The 16909-nt window shown below is 52.7% G+C and overlaps 1 protein-coding gene across 2 annotated transcripts in view; it reads right to left on the minus strand.

The window, feature by feature from the left end:
* ZC3H3 (zinc finger CCCH-type containing 3) overlaps positions 1 to 6833 on the minus strand; it is a 37858-nt gene extending 31025 nt beyond the window's left edge. For both annotated transcript variants that reach the window (XM_049765567.1, XM_049765566.1), the window contains exons 1-3: positions 6767 to 6833; positions 4602 to 5721; positions 4021 to 4214 (exon numbers count right to left, since the gene is read on the minus strand). In XM_049765567.1, the coding sequence (XP_049621524.1) occupies positions 4021 to 4214; positions 4602 to 5721; positions 6767 to 6812 (1360 nt within the window). In that variant the 5' untranslated portion in view covers positions 6813 to 6833. The remainder of the gene's footprint in view (positions 1 to 4020; positions 4215 to 4601; positions 5722 to 6766) is intronic.
* Positions 6834 to 16909: the final 10076 nt, after the last annotated feature.

Raw genomic sequence — 16909 nt, forward strand, 5'->3', positions numbered from 1 at the left:
GGAAGGGCCGCGGTTCGATCCCCCGGCGTCCCATATGGTCCCCCCAAGCCAGGGGCGATTTCTGAGCACATAGCCAGGAGTAACCCCTGAGCGTCAAACGGGTGTGGCCCAAAAACCAAAAAAAAAAAAATTGTCCTTCCAGGCCAAAGCAATGGGAAAACCTGTGTTTGGCCCTCCCCAACCCCCATCTGGTCCCCAAACACCACCAGGAGTGATCCCCGAGTACAGAGCCAGGATGACCCCAAAACAAAACAGCCAACCAAAAGAACTGCGCTTTAAGTGAGCCATGGCCCCCCAGGTCACACAGTCCCTGTTCCTGTCTGTCTCCCCATCAGGCAGGGACCATGCAGCCGACAATTCCTGGCAGGGCAGGGCAGAGCAGAACAGACAGTGCCTGGCGAGATGAGCCCAGCATGGTCAGTGGGAAAGACGCTGCACATGGCGGCCCTGTCCTGCCTCTCCAGCAGTAAGTACCCAACCCTCACTAGGGACCACTCCTCACCCCTGCCCCGACCCGCACCCCACTGTCTAGGGACTGACTGTGGGACAGAACAGGAGGAGGCTCCAGCATCGACTAACCAAGGAGGGGACAGAGGTCCGGGCTGCAGCAAACCAGGGCGCTGAGAGGGGAGTGGGAGGAGGGAACAGAGGACAAGGGAGTGAGCGAGGTCGGAAAGGGTGGGAAGCCCCCCCAGGGCACGCGGCGGGAAGGGGGGGGCGGGCGGGAGGTCTGAGCTGATGCTGCTGAACAATGCAGTTATGAATTCAATTAAAGCGATTATCTGTGGTGCCAAATAAATTGTGTACAGCATATATCCTGCAGCACTTTACACCTCCGGGCTCATTATTCCCTAACTGTTTCCTCCTGTTTATGCACTCTCAAATTAAATTGCTGATAATATGCACCGAAATAAAAAATGAGCGCACCTTGTCCCACGAAAATTGATTCCCCCTTTTCCTGCGCGGCGATTGCCAGGTTTTATATACTCGGTTCCTGGTGATCATTAGTAATTCAATTTTCTTTTTATTAGCCTCCTTATCTGCTGAGCAATATAGTGGCGGCACTGACCTCTTTCGCGCGGGTAAATGTTTAAAATCTTTTCCCTGATTAATTTTGCCAGTTAAGAAAAAGAGGAGAAATGGCCCGGCTCTTCGCCATCACAATGAATAAAGCTTAATGTTGATTGTGATGGAATTTCTAATGCTCGGGAAATTGATCAAACGTAGCAATTACGCCGCAATAGTGACTCCGGGGAGATGGGATCGCTCTCTCCCGGCCGCAGCCTTTTGGTTATTTAAAACAATCCAATTTGCAAGGATAATTATGTATTAGTGTTTTATCTGCCATTCGGAATGAACAGGGGAGTTTCGATATTGGCCCGGCATTAGCAGGTTATTGCTGCAAATTACATGATATCTGCTTTCTTTCACATAAAGAGGAAATTAGGCAATCAATTACGAGAAAGAGGTGGCCAAGGGGATGTGAGGCAGGAGGGCGCCCTCTGCTGCCCGTCGGGCCACAGGAGCCGGAACAGGCGCCACCCCAACCCCGAAAGCCCACCCCACAGCCACGGCCTTCTGGTGCCACTGTGGCAGTAGTCACTCCCCCCATCACTTCACCCTGCTGTTGGGCCTCTGGCACTGCTGGGGGCAGAGCTGCACCAGTGCCCAGGACCAGGACCTGAGGGAAAAGCATATGGGACAGGGGACTCCCTTGGTCCCCACAGTCCAGGTACCAGCTAACCCTCCCTGGAGCATCAGCTAGGAGTCGCGTGGTCCAGGATGGGGTGGGGGGGACACAGAAGGGTCAGGAAGCCCTTGTGCCCCCTCAGAGATGCGCACTCCCAATTCACAGCTCCAAGTGCACTCTTGGGTGTGGGGTCCTACCCTAGTTTCCCAGCACCCCTTTCCGGGCCCTCCCCTGACCCACCTGTAGGGCCTCTCCTGATATGCTCCTGAGCAGCAACCCAGGCCCCTCCAGTCCTGTTCCACCCACACTGAGCCTCATCACCGGGCCTGCCCTAACAGCCAAGACTCCTGGTCCCCTGGCAGTGGGCAGAACATGGGCCTCACAGGCAGGAAAGCAAGGCAGCTCTCCTGAACAGCAAGGATGGCCCTAAAAAACACCCCACTTCCCCAAACTTGGGGTGAGGCCTGGACCCTCAGTGACCCCCAGGCAGTTACTCCCCTCCCCACCTGAGGCTACTCAACTCTCTGCCAGGGTGGCAAGAGCAGCCCAAAGGGCCTGAGCAATAGCACAGTGGGGAGGGTGTTTGCCTTGCACACAGCTGACCCAAGTTCATCCCATAGGGTTTCCCAAGTATGGTAGGAGTGATTCCTGAGTGTAGAGCCAGGAGTAACCCCTGAGCACTACCGGGTGTAGCCCCAAACCAAAAGCAAACCAAAAGAAGGTGCAGTAAAGGAACTGTGGGATCGATCCCAGAGTGGTAGTGAAGGTCCTGGGCATCCAGACCCTGCCTTCTGCACATCCTGGCCCCACAGCAGGGGGTCAAGGCGAAACACCCTAGGACTGGTGCTGTGAAGGGGGAAGGAGACAGCCAGGAATTATGGAGCCGCAGACATGGATCTGTGGAGGACAGCAGGTTGGCACCCGTCCCACCAGCCTCCACCAAGTCCAAGTCTCTCACAGGTTTCTCCCACTTGGTGCCCTGCCCCACAGAGGCAGCTCCAAGAGAGCCAGAGCTTCGTCCCCTAGGCCAGCCAGCAGCCTCCTCTACTGGAAGCTGTGGCCACCAGACCCTAGGGGTCCCAGGTGTTGGTTTACAACTTACAGCTTGATTTCACCCAAAACAAGAAATTTTCCTATTTATCATATTTTACATGTCTCAAAAAAAAACTGGGCCTAGGAAGGGGCCAGAGAGATAGCACAGTGGTAGGGCGTTTGCCTTGGATGCAGGCAATTCAGGAAAGACAGTGGTTCGAATCCCATATGATTTCCTGTGCCTGCCAGGAGCGATTTCTAAGCTTAGAGCCAGAAGTAACCCGAGTGCTGTCGGGTGTGACCCAAAAACCAAAAATAAATAAGTAAATAAATAAATGTATTGGGGCCGGAGAGATAGCACAGCGGTAGAGCATTTGCCTTGCACGCAACTGACCTGGGACGGACCCGGGTTCAATTTCCGGCATCCCATATGGTCCTCCGAGCCTGCCAGGAGTGATTTCTGAGGGCTGCTGCGTGTGGCCCAAAAACTACAACAACAAAAAAAACTGGGCGGAACTCACTCAGGATAGGCCTCTGTCCTTATTCCCCACCCAGGGCTGTTTTGGTACTCAATAAAAAAGAGTTCTGGCAGGCAGCTATTGCCAGACTACATGTGTTTGGATTGTTCCCTGCAGTGACCCTGCTTTAGACCTGCTCACCCAGGGTTGGAAATGTGGTACATGGATCTTTTTACATCTGGTGCCTCTAGGCAACTCCAGTCTTGGCCTACACTCTGCCCTTACCAGCACAGAAGCCACAGCCTGACTAACAGACATGAGCCACGCAGGAAACACCATGAGCATCCCCCAGGGGAAGCAAGCATTCATCAGGGACACACCAGAGGGGGAGCGCCTACCAGGGGAGCACTCCACAGGGGAAGTATCCAGAGGGAGCACCCTGTGGGCATTCACAGGGGGAACTCCTCAGGGGGTAAATACTGTGCCCACAAGGAAAGCACTCCACAGGGGGAGCAAACATGAGAGGAGAGCCTTACAGACACCGCACAGGGCAGGAGCACCCAATGGGAGCACACCATGGAGGGGAACAGCTCCTCAGGGGAACAGTTCCCTCTGCCTGCCACACTACAGCCAAACGGCCCTCTCAAGCAGCCCAGTGCCCTCAGCTTACCCACATTCACATTCACACGTGGTTCTGCCCCGGCTGCTCGAAGAAGAGCGACTGCGGAGAAGAGCCCCCGGATAACGGCTCCCAAGCCGAGACAGTGCCCACCCACTACACCCACTTCCACCCAAGAACAGGCGGGGATGGGCAGGTGTGTGGGCCACAGGCCTTCCTACCTTCCTTGCTGGCGAGGAGGGCTTGGGCTGGCAGCTGGCCCAGCCGCTGCCTGCTGAGCTGCATCAGAGCCCTGTTCGGGGTCTTCTTTAGCACCGGGCTGCTCTTGGGGCGCAGGGCCTGTCTGCGCCGCAGGCAGAACTGGCTCCGGGCCGTGGTCACAGGAGGGGGGCTGGTCTTCTTGTCCCCAGAAAGGCTGCAGGGACAAAGCAGAAGGTTGCCTACAGGCCCCAGGTCAATGGGAAGACGGACTTAGGCCCGGGTGAATGCCCAGGCACCAGGAAGGAGGCAAGTGCTGTGGAAGCCCAGCCTTGCTGAGTCTACTGCCCCTCCGCCCGTCCTTGTGCTCAAGATCTCCAGGCACCCCTTCCTCCCTCACACCCGCTGACTGGGCACACACCAGGAAGCTGTCCCAGAGCGCAAGGCCAAGAGAGGAAAGGCCAAGCTGGCTGGCTGGAACTCACCAGAGCAGAAACCTTGGCACCACTGCCCGCCCGCTCAGCGCCCAGAGGCCTGCACCCCCTCCTTCAGCCCTGCTCATATGTCAGCTCTGACATAGACTGGAATGGCCACTGACACGCACCTGGCACAGCTCCGTCTCCTGATGATCTTGGTGCGACTTTTCACTTTGTAGGCCGAGGGTGGGTGCTCCCTGATGCTCTCCTCAGGGAGGGACCCAGCAGGGACAGAAGAGAGCAGAGAGACTTGGCTCTTGCTGCCGGCCTCAGGCTGCCAGCGGAAGGAGGAGGAGGACGGAGAAACGGAGGGGTTCGAGGCCTTCCACTTGTATTTGCTGGGGGACAGGGAGCCCGGCTCAGCCTGCAGCTCCCTGCGTACCTGCTCAGTGGCCCGGGGACTCAGGGCCTTCCGACCTGGCCGGGGGCTCTTGGCTGAGGAGGCCACCCACTTGTAGTTGTTTTTCCGGAACTTGCTGCTCCGGCAGGAAACGAGTGTGCTGGCCTCCTGAGGGGCCGCTGATCCAGAGGGAGCAGGTAGAGCCCCGGGGCCAGGGAGGATCAAGGTAGTGCAGCTCCCCACACAAGCAGGGGCCCCCTTCCATGCCGGGGCTGTCCTGCTGCGCTGGTACTGGCTGGCTCCAAGGGAACAAGACCGAGTGGCAAGCGAGCTCTCGCTGACTGTCCTCCGTGGCTCAGAGGGGCCGCTCCCACTGCTCACCATCCTCACCGCCCGGAGCTTGCCCGGCTCCTTTCGGCACACCAGGAGAGGATCCTCGGTGCCACTCCCTCTAGCCAGCATGGGCCCCACAGGGGGCTCCCCCTCACCTTCCTGAGGGGAGTCACTCCAGCGGGGATCCGCAAGGACTTCCAAAGGACCTTGCCCGACCCCCGTGGGACTGGACAGTTTGATCTTGATGATCACGTTCTGATCCGGGCTAAGCTGCACCTGCCTCTCTGGGTCACACTGCAGGGCATCAGGCTCCTGGAGGCTGCCTCCAGCATTTGCTGCCTGGGACGGAGGTGGCACGCCATCCCCGGGCTGGTCCAAGGAGCCTGCGGGCCGGTTCACCAGGGAGTACTTCTTCCGCCACTCGGGCCCGTGGTTCGGGGTGAAGCCCCTGCGGCTGGGCCGCGAGTAGCGTGTCCCAAAGGCCCGGCAGCTTTGGTAAGCAGACGAAGCAGATGGCTGCCAGCGGGAAGGCGCAGAGGCACTGCTATGGTGATTTTTATAGTCGTCGATCAGACCTGTGGATTGAGCAAGACAGAGTCAGCAGCGGTCACCTATGGGGTCCCTCTCCCCAGAGCCCAGCTACACTCCATGGGAGCCCATGATAGTGGTCAGGATAGCACCTTCTGGGAGATGCAGAAGTGGCCCCACTCCTCACCTATGCCCACCAAACCTTCCATGGACGCCTGGGGGGCACCGCCTGGTCCCTAAATCTCTCTCCCGGCCCACAGGGCCTGCTTGGCACTAGATTGAATGGCATCCCTATAGCAGAAAAGGAAGCCCACAGAGCACCAGGGCAGGGCTGGCACAACCTGCACCGGCCACTCGGCTTTTGGGGCTCCAAAATCCCACTCGGGTCTAAAATTGACAAGTGGGGCCAGAGAGATAGATAGCACGGGGGTAGGACGTTCTGGACGGGGATTGGAATCCCATATGGCATTCCATAGGGTCCCCCCACTCGAGCCTGCCAGGAGCGATTTCTGAGCGGAGAGCGAGGAGGGAACCCCTGAGCACAGCCGGGTGGGACTCAAAAACCCACACCCACCCCCCAAAAAAGAGATTTGCTGTTGTGGGCCAAGGAGACAGCACAGGGGTAGGGCGCAGCTGACCCAGGATGGCCCTGGGTTCGACTCCTGGCATCCCATTGGGTCCCCCAGGGCCTGCTTCTGAGGATAGAGCCACGAGTGACCCCTGAGCGCTGCCGGGTGTGACCCCAAAACATAAATCCCCCCCCAAAAAAAAAAGATCTGTCGTGGGCCAGAGAGACAGCACAGCTGTAGGACATCTGGCGTGCATGCAGCTGACCCACGATGGCCCTGGGTTCGACTCCCGGCGTCCCCTATGTCCCCCCTGAGCCTGCCAGGAGCGATTCTGAGCGCAGAGCCAGGAGGAACCCCTGAGCGCCGCCGGGTGGGACCCCCAACCAAAAATAAATAAATAAATAGATTCAATAATTAAAATAGAATATCACTGCCAAGGGCGACGAGGGGGCGTCGGGCCGGGGCCTGCGAGGGTCCGAGACCCCCTACGGGCGACGAGCGACCCCGGGCCGCGCCGACCCACCCTGCAGGAGGCGGATCTGGCGGCGCAATTGCTCCTTTTCCTCCATCTCCGGCGTCCGCGACGCGCAGCCGGGCCCTCGGACGTCATCATCGCGCGACCGTTTCCCGCCGGGCGGAGTCTGCGCAGTGGGACCGGAAGCCCGGTTGCCTAGGCAACCATCGCGGGGGCTGGGCGTGCGCATGCGCTGTGGTGGGCGTGGCGGGGCGTCGTCGCCCGCGGGGCTTCTGCCGTCAGCACCGCGCGACCGTTTACCGTAATGCCGGAAGTACGTAGCGTAGCCGGGTTCCGGGCTCAACAGCGCCCTCTGATGGGGGCCGGAGAGATAGCACAGGGTAGGGCGTTGGCCTTGTAGGCAGAAGGTCGGTGGTTCGAATCCCGACATCCCATATGGTCCCCCGAGCCTGCCAGGAGCGATTTCTGAGCCTAGAGCCAGGAGTAAAAACAAAACAATAATAATAATATACAATAATAATAATAAATTGTTAAAAAATACAAAGAAAGAAAAATAAAAAATAAAAAGAACCTCTGGAGGACTTGGGGCTGTCTGCCAAGAACTACAAAACTTTATAAACTCTCACACCCTGTGAATGAGCCACACATCCTCCTGGACACCTTGGGAGCCATGCAAGCAGCTCTGCCCCCAGAGCATTTACTTTGCATGTGTGAATTCTCAGGTTGTTCATCCACCATGCCACAAACTAAAACTGGAATCCTCAAAATATGAAAGTGGCAGAGGCAGGAGCCCGTAGTAGACAGCAGGTATGGCATTTACCTTGCACACAGCTGACCCGGATTCAATCCCCAGTACCTCAAATGGTCCCTCGAATGATCCTAAGCACTGCAGGATGTGCTCCCCCCAAAAAACAAAATTGTAGTGGGGCTGTCATATGACCCAGACATACATGACAAGACACAGGGGCCAGATACAACTCAGGGAGTTGGAGCACTTGTGTTCAGGAAACCAAATGCCACCCCCAGCACCACACACCAGGTTTGGCCCAAAATCAGAATAAGTGGAAACTGTATAGGGGTAGAGCTCAGAAGGGTTAGGTGCATCCTATATTTATTTGATGACAGGAATCCTGGATTTGATTCCCTAAGGTCCCCATAGATACCCCCAAATGGTCCCCATGGCAGTCCCAGGCCCCTACAGACATGAATCCCATTGCCACAGTGCCTGATCTCTAGTACCACCCTCGCCCTAGAGTGAGCCACTCCAGCCAGCACCACAATCAGGTACACATGAACAGCAGTGTGGCAACAGGGAAGGGAAGGGAAAAGAGGAAGAGAAGTTGCAGAAGCCACAGCAACAGTATAGCGAGGAGGGCATTTGAGTCGCACATGACTGAAGTGGATTCATCCCCAGCACCCTGTATGATCACCTAAGTGCAGAGCCAGGAGTAAGCCCTGAACAACAACCCTGGTTATGGCACAAAACAAATACATGTATGTATGTATGTGAAGAATGGGGCCAAAGAGATAGCACAGCAGGGAGGACATTTGCCTTGCACATTACAGAACTAGTTTTGATCTCTGCTATCCCATATGGTCTCTCGAGTATGCCAGGACTTTCTGAGCACAGAGCCAGGAATAACCCCTGAGTACTGCCAGTTGTAGCCCAAAATCATACCAAAAAAAAAAAAATAATAATGAAGGAAGTGATGGAGGATAAAGAAAGAATTACAACAACATAGAGGGGCTGAAGCAATAACAGCCTTGCATATGACAGACATGGGTTCAATCCACAACATCCCATGTGGTCCCCTGAGTATCACCACGAGAGGTCCCTGAGCACTGCCAGGCCCCAAAATCCAAAGTTTGTTTGTTTTTTGGTTTGGGGGTCACACCCAACGGTGCTCAGGAGTTACTCCTGGCTCTACACTCAGAAATTGCTCCTGACAGGCACAGGGGACTATATGAGATGCTGGAATTTGAACCACCTTCCGTTCGAATCAGCTTCATGCAAGGCAAATGCCCTACTGCTGTGCTCTCTCTCCAGCCCCACCCAAAATCCAAAGTTTGGATGTGACCTGTCCTTTCTGCCCTAAGCACTGGTGAAGGAGCCCACATGGGCAAGCCCTGCCTTGTAAAGGGAATGGGGGAGCGGTGGTGCTAGAGGTAAGGCGTCTGCCTTGCACGCGGCTGACCCAGGATGGACCTCGGTTCAATTCCCCGGAGTCCCATATGGTCCCCCAAGCCAGGAGCAATTTCTGAGTGCGTAGCCAGAGGTAACCCCTGAGTGTCAATGGGTGTGGCCCCCTCAAAAAAGGAAATAAGGAAATGACTCTGTTGTTGACCCACAGGGGACCTCAGAGCCTCTAAGGAGAGCCGGGAAATGGCTCCAGATGGGAGGCTGGGTTTGATTCCCCTTGCACTGGCAGCTGCAACTTCCAAAAGCACGTTGGTGCGTTTCAAAACTAAGTTTTGAAAACTAAGTCAGGCCCACAAGGATGGCAAGGAACTCATGACTTCAAGGGAATATTCAAACCAGCAGAGCTCCAGGTTGGGCAGTGCTGGGGAGAGGGGACAGCTTCTGTTTATGGTGTTAAGAAAGTTCTGGGTTCAAGGGCTGCATCCGTGTAGGGGAATATTTACATGCCTTTCCTTTTTGGCATCCTGAGAGCCAAGAGTGACCAACCTGTCACGTGGCATCCACCCCTGTATCTAGGAAATGGAGGTGGGGAACAGACTCAGGATTTCCTGTAGGGAACAAACTTGGGGAGGCCCAGGGGAGGAAATCGCCTGGTCCCTGTCTGCGGCTCCCCAACAAGGCTGATCTTCTGCTAGTCACCACCGGAGGGGCTCCCAGTATCTGAGAGAAACATGCCTGGTTTCTGGGAACCCACCACTGGAGGGCAGCCCAGCCACAGAGAGACCCCCACACTAAGGCTGACCCCAACTCTCTAGCTCTACCACCATCCAGCCACTGGATAGCACCCTCGTTCCGGTCACCCCAGGGAATCCCCGAAAGAGACTGTACAAAACAGCCCCACAGCGCCTACCCACCACTTCCCAGCCCAGCTAGAGGCCGGTATCTGTCTGTCTGTCCCTCTCTGGAATCAGGGTTGCAGAAGAAATAATCCAGACCAGGCTGAGGGTGAAATGAAATATGGATAGTCTGGCTGTTTTCTACCTAGTATGGAGAGCAAGCTTGCCTGCCAGAGTGACATTATTATTGAAGAATAATATGAACTAAAATGGTTTACAGTGGGGCCGGGGAGATAGCACAGCCTTAAGCACAGAAGGATGGTGGTTCGAATCCCGGCATCCCATTTGGTCCCCTGAGCCTGCCAGGAGCAATTTCTGAGCATAGAGCCAGGAGGAACCCCTGAGCGTTACCGGGTGTGACCCAAAAACAAAAACAAAACAAAAAAAAGTTTACAATGATGATTCCTAACAAGTAATAGTAAGTTCATAGTTTTATAACCACGCTGTTAACTTCAGATTTCTAAATTCACTGTTCTGCAGTTCCCAGGTTCCCAGGCCCCTCTGCCCCTGACGGCCCCAGGAGATAGGTAGTAAGACAATTCATTGATGCCAGTGAGCTACAGACTGGCCCAAAAAGATAAGAGACAGCTGTATGTGCTTGTGAAATATAGAAAGTCTGGAGAGATATCACAGCGGCGTTTCCCTTGCAAGCAGCCGATCCAGGACCAAAGGTGGTTGGTTCGAATCCCGGTGTCCCATATGGTCCCCCGTGCCTGCCAGGAGCTATTTATGAGCAGACAGCCAGGAGTAACCCCTGAGCACCACTGGGTGTGGCCCAAAAACCAAAAAAAAAAAAAAAAAAAAAAAGAAATATAGGAAATCGTTGGTTAGAGATTGATGTTGCTTTTAGCAACATGTTGCTGGCTCAAGGCTATAAAATAGCTTCGAGACCCTGACGGGCCAGACTTCTCCCAAAGACCCCCATCCTGGTGGGTTAAGACATTCCCAAGGAGAAACAAACAGACCACCAGAATGTGAGCTGAGCTAAGAGTGGCGTCAGGGAGGGGTCAGGGGGGATTGTAGCTTTTCCTATTGAATGGTGTGGCCTGAAATTTATGCAGACCTGTGGAATGTTGAAATATCACCTTTTTGTAGTATTGTGTCACCGACAAGAAATGGAATAAAATGATCTGCAGAGTATATAAGCTGCTTGAAAGTTTAGGCAGGGGTCGATCTCTCTAAGGAGACAGCCCTGGCGTGTCCAAAATAAAGTCTGGGGGCCAGAGAGATAGCATGGAGGTAAGGCGTTTGCCTTTCATGCAGAAGGTCCGTGGTTCAAATCCCGGTGTCCCATATGGTCCCCCGTGCCTGCCAGGAGTGATTTCTGAGCATAGAGCCAGGAGTAACCCCTGAGCACTGCCGGGTGTGACCCCAAAACCAAAAATAAATAAATAAATAAATAAATAAATAAATAAAGTCTGCTTGCATGAAGCCTGTGAGCTCTTGGTATTTCCTTGGTCACGAAGCCGTTTGCTCCCGAACAATTATTGAGTACAGAGACCACCCTCTGAGTAAGGCAGTAAGGATATATAGCTCAGGCTATACTGAGCCAGTCCCACCAGGTTTCCAAGGAAGACCATCTCTGTTTTGGGCTAAATCCAAGTTGAAAACAAACACACAAAGGAACCAGGGATGATCTTTGTTTTAGGTAAAAGAAGGGTACGCACACAAATGCTCATGGGGGGACACATGAATTAGGGGTCACATATAAGCACGGTTCAAACACAGGTGTTACCCTCCACCAATTCCATATGTTAATCTTACCTGGATGGTCAGACCCACCCACAGCTGGGAGGGGTCTGTGACTGGGAATTAAGGGGCCAGCGGAGAGGAGAGGAGAAGCAGGAGGGGTGCTCGGAGGTCAGTGGTAAGAGGCTGCAAGAAAAGATTTAGGATGGAGGCCATGTGAGAAATATGTACAGGTGTTGTGTATATAAACATTTTAATGGGATTATTATGTTACTGACCCTACCCTAATCGTTGATTGTGCCCTACCCTAGGGTATGACCTGGCATTCTGCTCCCACCCTAAGGTGGTACCTGATTCTGCTCCCACCATTGGGTGGCATCTGATCCCACCATTGGGTGGTACCTGATTCTGGGGCATAAAAACAAGGGTCTGTGGAAGGCGAGGGGCTTTTTGTCCTGGACCTATTCTTAGGCCTTTTGGCTTCGGCCTCTTCACGGAATAAAGAGCTGTTTTCTTCGGAAGCCTGACTGCCTGTTGGCTTTCTTCCCGCTGCATTCACCTCAGAACCGCTGGCTGAGCAGGGTAACAGATGCGTGGTCCGAGCTGGAGGAGAAAGCCTCATTTTTCATCCCTCCATCAGTCAACCTCTTCAGGGGCTGAATTGCAACAGCAGGTAGGGCCGTGAAATAGTGGAATAAAGCTGAATAACTCCTGAAACTTCAGCTGTCTGCCTGTGGATCATTTCTCCACTGTCACCCTGCAACCTACAGACCTGCCGGGCAAAGGGGCTACAGGTGGTACCAGGCTGATCCGAGAAAGGCCTCACCCCCAAACCACCACCATAGGACTCTATTAAATACTTCTTTTTTGTTTGTTTGTTTTTGTTTTTTGAGTCATACCTGGCAGCGCTCAGGGGTTACTCCTGGCTCTATGCTCAGAAAATCGTCCCTAGCAGGCTCAGGGTACCATATGGGATGCCGGGATTCGAACCACCATCCTTCTGCATGAAAGGCAAATGCTTTTGCTATCTCGCCAGCCCCTATATATTAAATATTTCAACAACACACATGGCACCAGCATATATGCAGGGAGGGAACCAGGCCACAGTTTGCGGGGCCTCAGAGGTCCTTCTCAACTCACCCAGGGGCACCAGCTGGGAGCCCCAGCCCTGGCTTCTGCAGCCCAAGAGGGCAGGAGCCAGGCTAGGAGGGCTGAGGAGCCTCCAGAATCTCTTGGCCTACCTGGAAGGGTTAAGGGAGCCCTAAGGATCTCTGAACCCAGTTGGGAGGGTCGAGGAGCCCCCCCGCCCAAAATCTCTGGGCTTAGCTAGAAGAAGTGAGGGGCCTCCAAAAATCTCTGGGCCCAGTTAGGAATAGTGAGGAGCCCCCCTGAATCAAAGGTGAGGGGCCCCAGAATCTCAGGGCCTAGCTCTTCCTAAAGAATCCTGGGAGATCTGAAACTATAAGGTATATAGAACAACATGTAGGTGAAACACTCCAGGACTTTGAGACCAAAGGCATCTTTAAGGAGGAGACAGCACTTTCCAAACAAGTGGAAGCAGAGATAAACAGATGGGACTATATTAAGCTGAGAAGCTTCTGCATCTCAAAGGAAATGGTGCCCAGAATACAAAGGCCACCCACTGAGTGGGAGAAATTATTCACCCAATACTCATCAGATAAAGGACTAATATCCAAAATTTACAAGGTACTGACAGAACTATACAAGAAAAAAACAACTAACCCCATCAAAAAATGGGGAGAAGAAATGAACAGACACTTTGAAAAAGAAGAAATGCAAATGGCTAAAAGGCACATGAAAAGATGCTCAACATCACTAATCGTCAGGGAGATGCAAATCAAAACTACTATGAGGTACCACCTCATGCCACTGAGATTGGCACACATCACCAAGAAGGAAAACAAGCAGTGCTGGCAGGGATGTGGAGAGAAAGGAACTCTTTTTCACTGCTGGTGGGAATGCCGTCTAGTACAACCTTTATAAAAAGCGATATGGAGATTCCTTCACAAACTGGAAATTGAGCTTCCATATGATCCAGCTATACCACTCCTAGGAATATACCCTAGGAACACAAAAATACAATACAAAAATCCCTTCCTTACACCTATATTCATTGCAGCACTATTTACCATAGCAAGACTCTGGAAACAACCAAGATGCCCTTCAACAGACGAATGGCTAAAGAAACTGTGGTACATATACACAATGGAATACTATGCAGCCATCAGGAGAGATGAAGTCATGAAATTTTCCTATACATGGATGTACATGGAATCTATTATGCTGAGTGAAGTAAGTCAGAGGGAGAGAGAAAGACGCAGAATGGTTTCACTCATCTATGGGCTTTAAGAAAAATGAAAGACATTTTTCACAGTATCTCAGAGACAAGAGAGATGAGTGTAACTCCACCCTGGATTTAGGTGTACCTATCTGAGACCCGCCCATTTCTGGGAGGGGTCTTGGGAACTGAATATTAGGTGTGACCTGACCTGCTAGACCCCCGCCCATTCCTGGGAGGGGTCTTGGAATTGGTAGATAAACCTTTGAGCGAGGGGATTAGGGGCTCTCTCTCTGCCCTGCTGGGCTAACTGGCTTTAGGGTCTTTGCCTCTTTTGGTCTTTGACCAGGATGGAGGTCAAAGGAAGATGGCTGAAAGGAGTTAAGACGCAGGGCTAGCAAAGTATGGCTGTGCTTGAAAGGTTATGATAGAAACCACACATGTGGTGGATTAGTGATAAATAAAGTTGATGCTTCCTGATGCCTGTCTCTGGATGAGTCTCATTCCGCCATTCACCTGGGCCTGGGACCTGCCGGCTGGACGGAAGTTGCGAAGCCATGTGGCCTGGGATGGCAGGAAGAAATCCACCTCCATCCATCGCCATCCAGCCCCATCGTTAATTATTTAATTCAACAATGAGGGCTGGTAGGTGCAGCTCACTTCATGTAGCTCACCACAAGGTGTGATGAGTGCAGTTAGAGAAATAACTACATTGAGAACTATCATAACAATGTGAATGAATGAGGGAAGTAGAAAGCCTGTCTCGAGTACAGGTGTGGGGGGGGTGGGAAGGAGGGAGATCTGGGAAATTGGTGGTGGGAATGTTGCACTGGTGAAGGGGGGTGTTCTGTACATGACTGTAATCATACAACTATAATCATATTTGTAATCACGGTGTTTAAATAAAGATAATTATAAAAAATAAAAACAAATAACTAGTAGAATGCCTGTCTCGAATACAGGTAGGGGATGGGAAGGGGGAGGGGGTAATGTTACACTGGTGAAGGGGGGTGTTCTGGTTATGACTGTAACCCAACTATGATCATGTTACTTAAATAAAAAATATATTAAAAAATAAAAAATATGGGGACTGCGTGGTGGCGCTAGACGTAAGGTGTCTGCCTTGCCACGCTAGCCTAGGACGGACCGTGGTTCGATCCCCCGGCATCCCATATGGTCCTCCAAGCCAGGAGCGACTTCTGAGCGCATAGCCAGGAGGAACCCCTGAGCGTTACTGTGCGAAGGAAGGAAGGAAGGAAGGAAGGAAGGAAGGGAAGGAGGGAGGGAGGGAGGGAGGGAGGGAGAACGGAAAGAAAGAAAGAAAGAAAGAAAGAAAGAAAGAAAGAAAGAAAGAAAGAAAGAAAGAAAGAAAGAAGGAGAAGAAAGAAGGAAGGAAGGAGAAGGAAGGAAGGAAGGGAAGGAAGGAAGGAAGGAAGGAAGGAAGGAAGGAAGGAAGGAAGGAAGGAAGGAAGGAAGGAAGGAAGAAGAAGAAGAAGAAGAAGAAAGAGAGAGAGAAAGAAAGAAGGAAAGAAAGAAAGAAGGAAGGAAGGAAGGAAGGAAGGAAGGAAGGAAGAAAGAAAGAAAGAAAGAAAGAAAGAAAGAAAGAAAGAAAGAAAGAAAGAAAGAAAGAAAGAAGAAGAAAGAAAGAAAGAAAGAAAGAAAGAAAGAAAGAAAGAAAGAAAAGCAAAGAAAGAAAGAAGAAAGAAAGAAAGAAAGAAGAAAGAAAGAAGAAAGAAAGAGAAAGATAAGAAAGAAAGAAAGAAAGAAAGAAAGAAAGAAAGATAGAAAGAAGAAAGAAAGAAAGAAAGAAAGAAAAGAAAAAAGAAAGAAAGAAAGAAAGAAAGAAAGAAAGAAAGAAAGAATAGTAGGGCCGGGAGAGCTAGCACAGCAGCGTTGGCCTTGCAAGTAGCAGATCCAGATCCAGCGCCAAAGGTGGTTGGTTCGAATCCCGGTGTCCCATATGGTCCCCCGTGCCTGCCAGGAGCTATTTCTGAGCAGACAGCCAGGGAGTAACCCCTGAGCACCGCCAGGTGTGACCCAAAAACTAAAAAAAAAAAAAAAAAAAAAAAAAAAAAGATTAAAAAAAAAAAAAGAATCCTGGGAGAGAGCCGGAGCGATAGAACAGTGGTAGGTTGTCTGCCTTGCACGCACTAGCCTAGGGTGGACCGCAGTTCAATCACCAAGCGTCCCATATGGTCCCCCAAGCCAGGAGTGATTCCTTTTTTGTTTGTTTTTTGGCCACACCACACCCGGTGACACTCAGGAGGTACTCCTGGCTATGTGCTCAGAAATCGCTCCTGGCTTGGGGGACCATATTGGGAGCGGGGGTGGGGGGTGGGGGGGATTGAACCATGGTCCATCCTAGGCTAGGGCGCGCAAGGCAGACGCCTTACACCTGTGCCACTGTTCCAGTCCCTAGGAGTGATTTCTGAGTGCATAGCCAGGAGTAACCCCTGAGTGTCACCGGGTGTGGCAAAATAAATAAATAAATAAGAGAATCCTGGGGAAGGGCCAGAGCAACAGCTCAGCGGTAAGGTGTTTGCCTTGCACTCCGCCAGCACAGGACAGACCCGGGTTTGATCCCTGGCATCTTATATGGTCCCCCAAGCCTGCCAGAAGCGATTTCTGAGCGCTGAGCCAGGAGTAAGTAACCCCTGAGCACCTCCGGGTGTGACCCCCCCAAAAAAAAAAACAAAAAAAAAGAACTCTGGGAGATCTGAAGGGCTGCAGATCCTCCTCTCCCAGCCCTTGGCCCTTGTTCCTGGAGGGGTGTGCCTTCCACTCACTCCTCCTTCAGGCCCTGTGGACCAGAGCAATCAGCAAGCATGAGGGGCTCCTATTGGGGTGCTCTGCCTTTCTGGGGATTCTCTGGAGAAAGTGCTCCAGGTTTCAGACCCTCAGAGTGCCAGAGGCCCAAGGATTAGTCAGGAGCCTGTTCTGACTAATCTTCCATCTCCCCTGCACCCCTAGAGCAGAGTGGGGAGCCCCGAAATCTCAGGAATTCCCTGAGGCCTTGGACCAATCTCCTCCCCTCTGCTCCCCCCTGCCCCCAGGAGAGGCGGGCCAGCCGAAGGAGGTGGGGCGGTGAGGACAGCCACCCCTGGTTTTATGGTTTCACTTTTGGGTTCGGGGACTGTAGCCTCAGGGAAGGGCGGGGTGAGAGAACA

Source organism: Suncus etruscus, chromosome 19, assembly GCF_024139225.1.
Source record: "Suncus etruscus isolate mSunEtr1 chromosome 19, mSunEtr1.pri.cur, whole genome shotgun sequence".
Taxonomy (NCBI): domain Eukaryota; kingdom Metazoa; phylum Chordata; class Mammalia; order Eulipotyphla; family Soricidae; genus Suncus; species Suncus etruscus.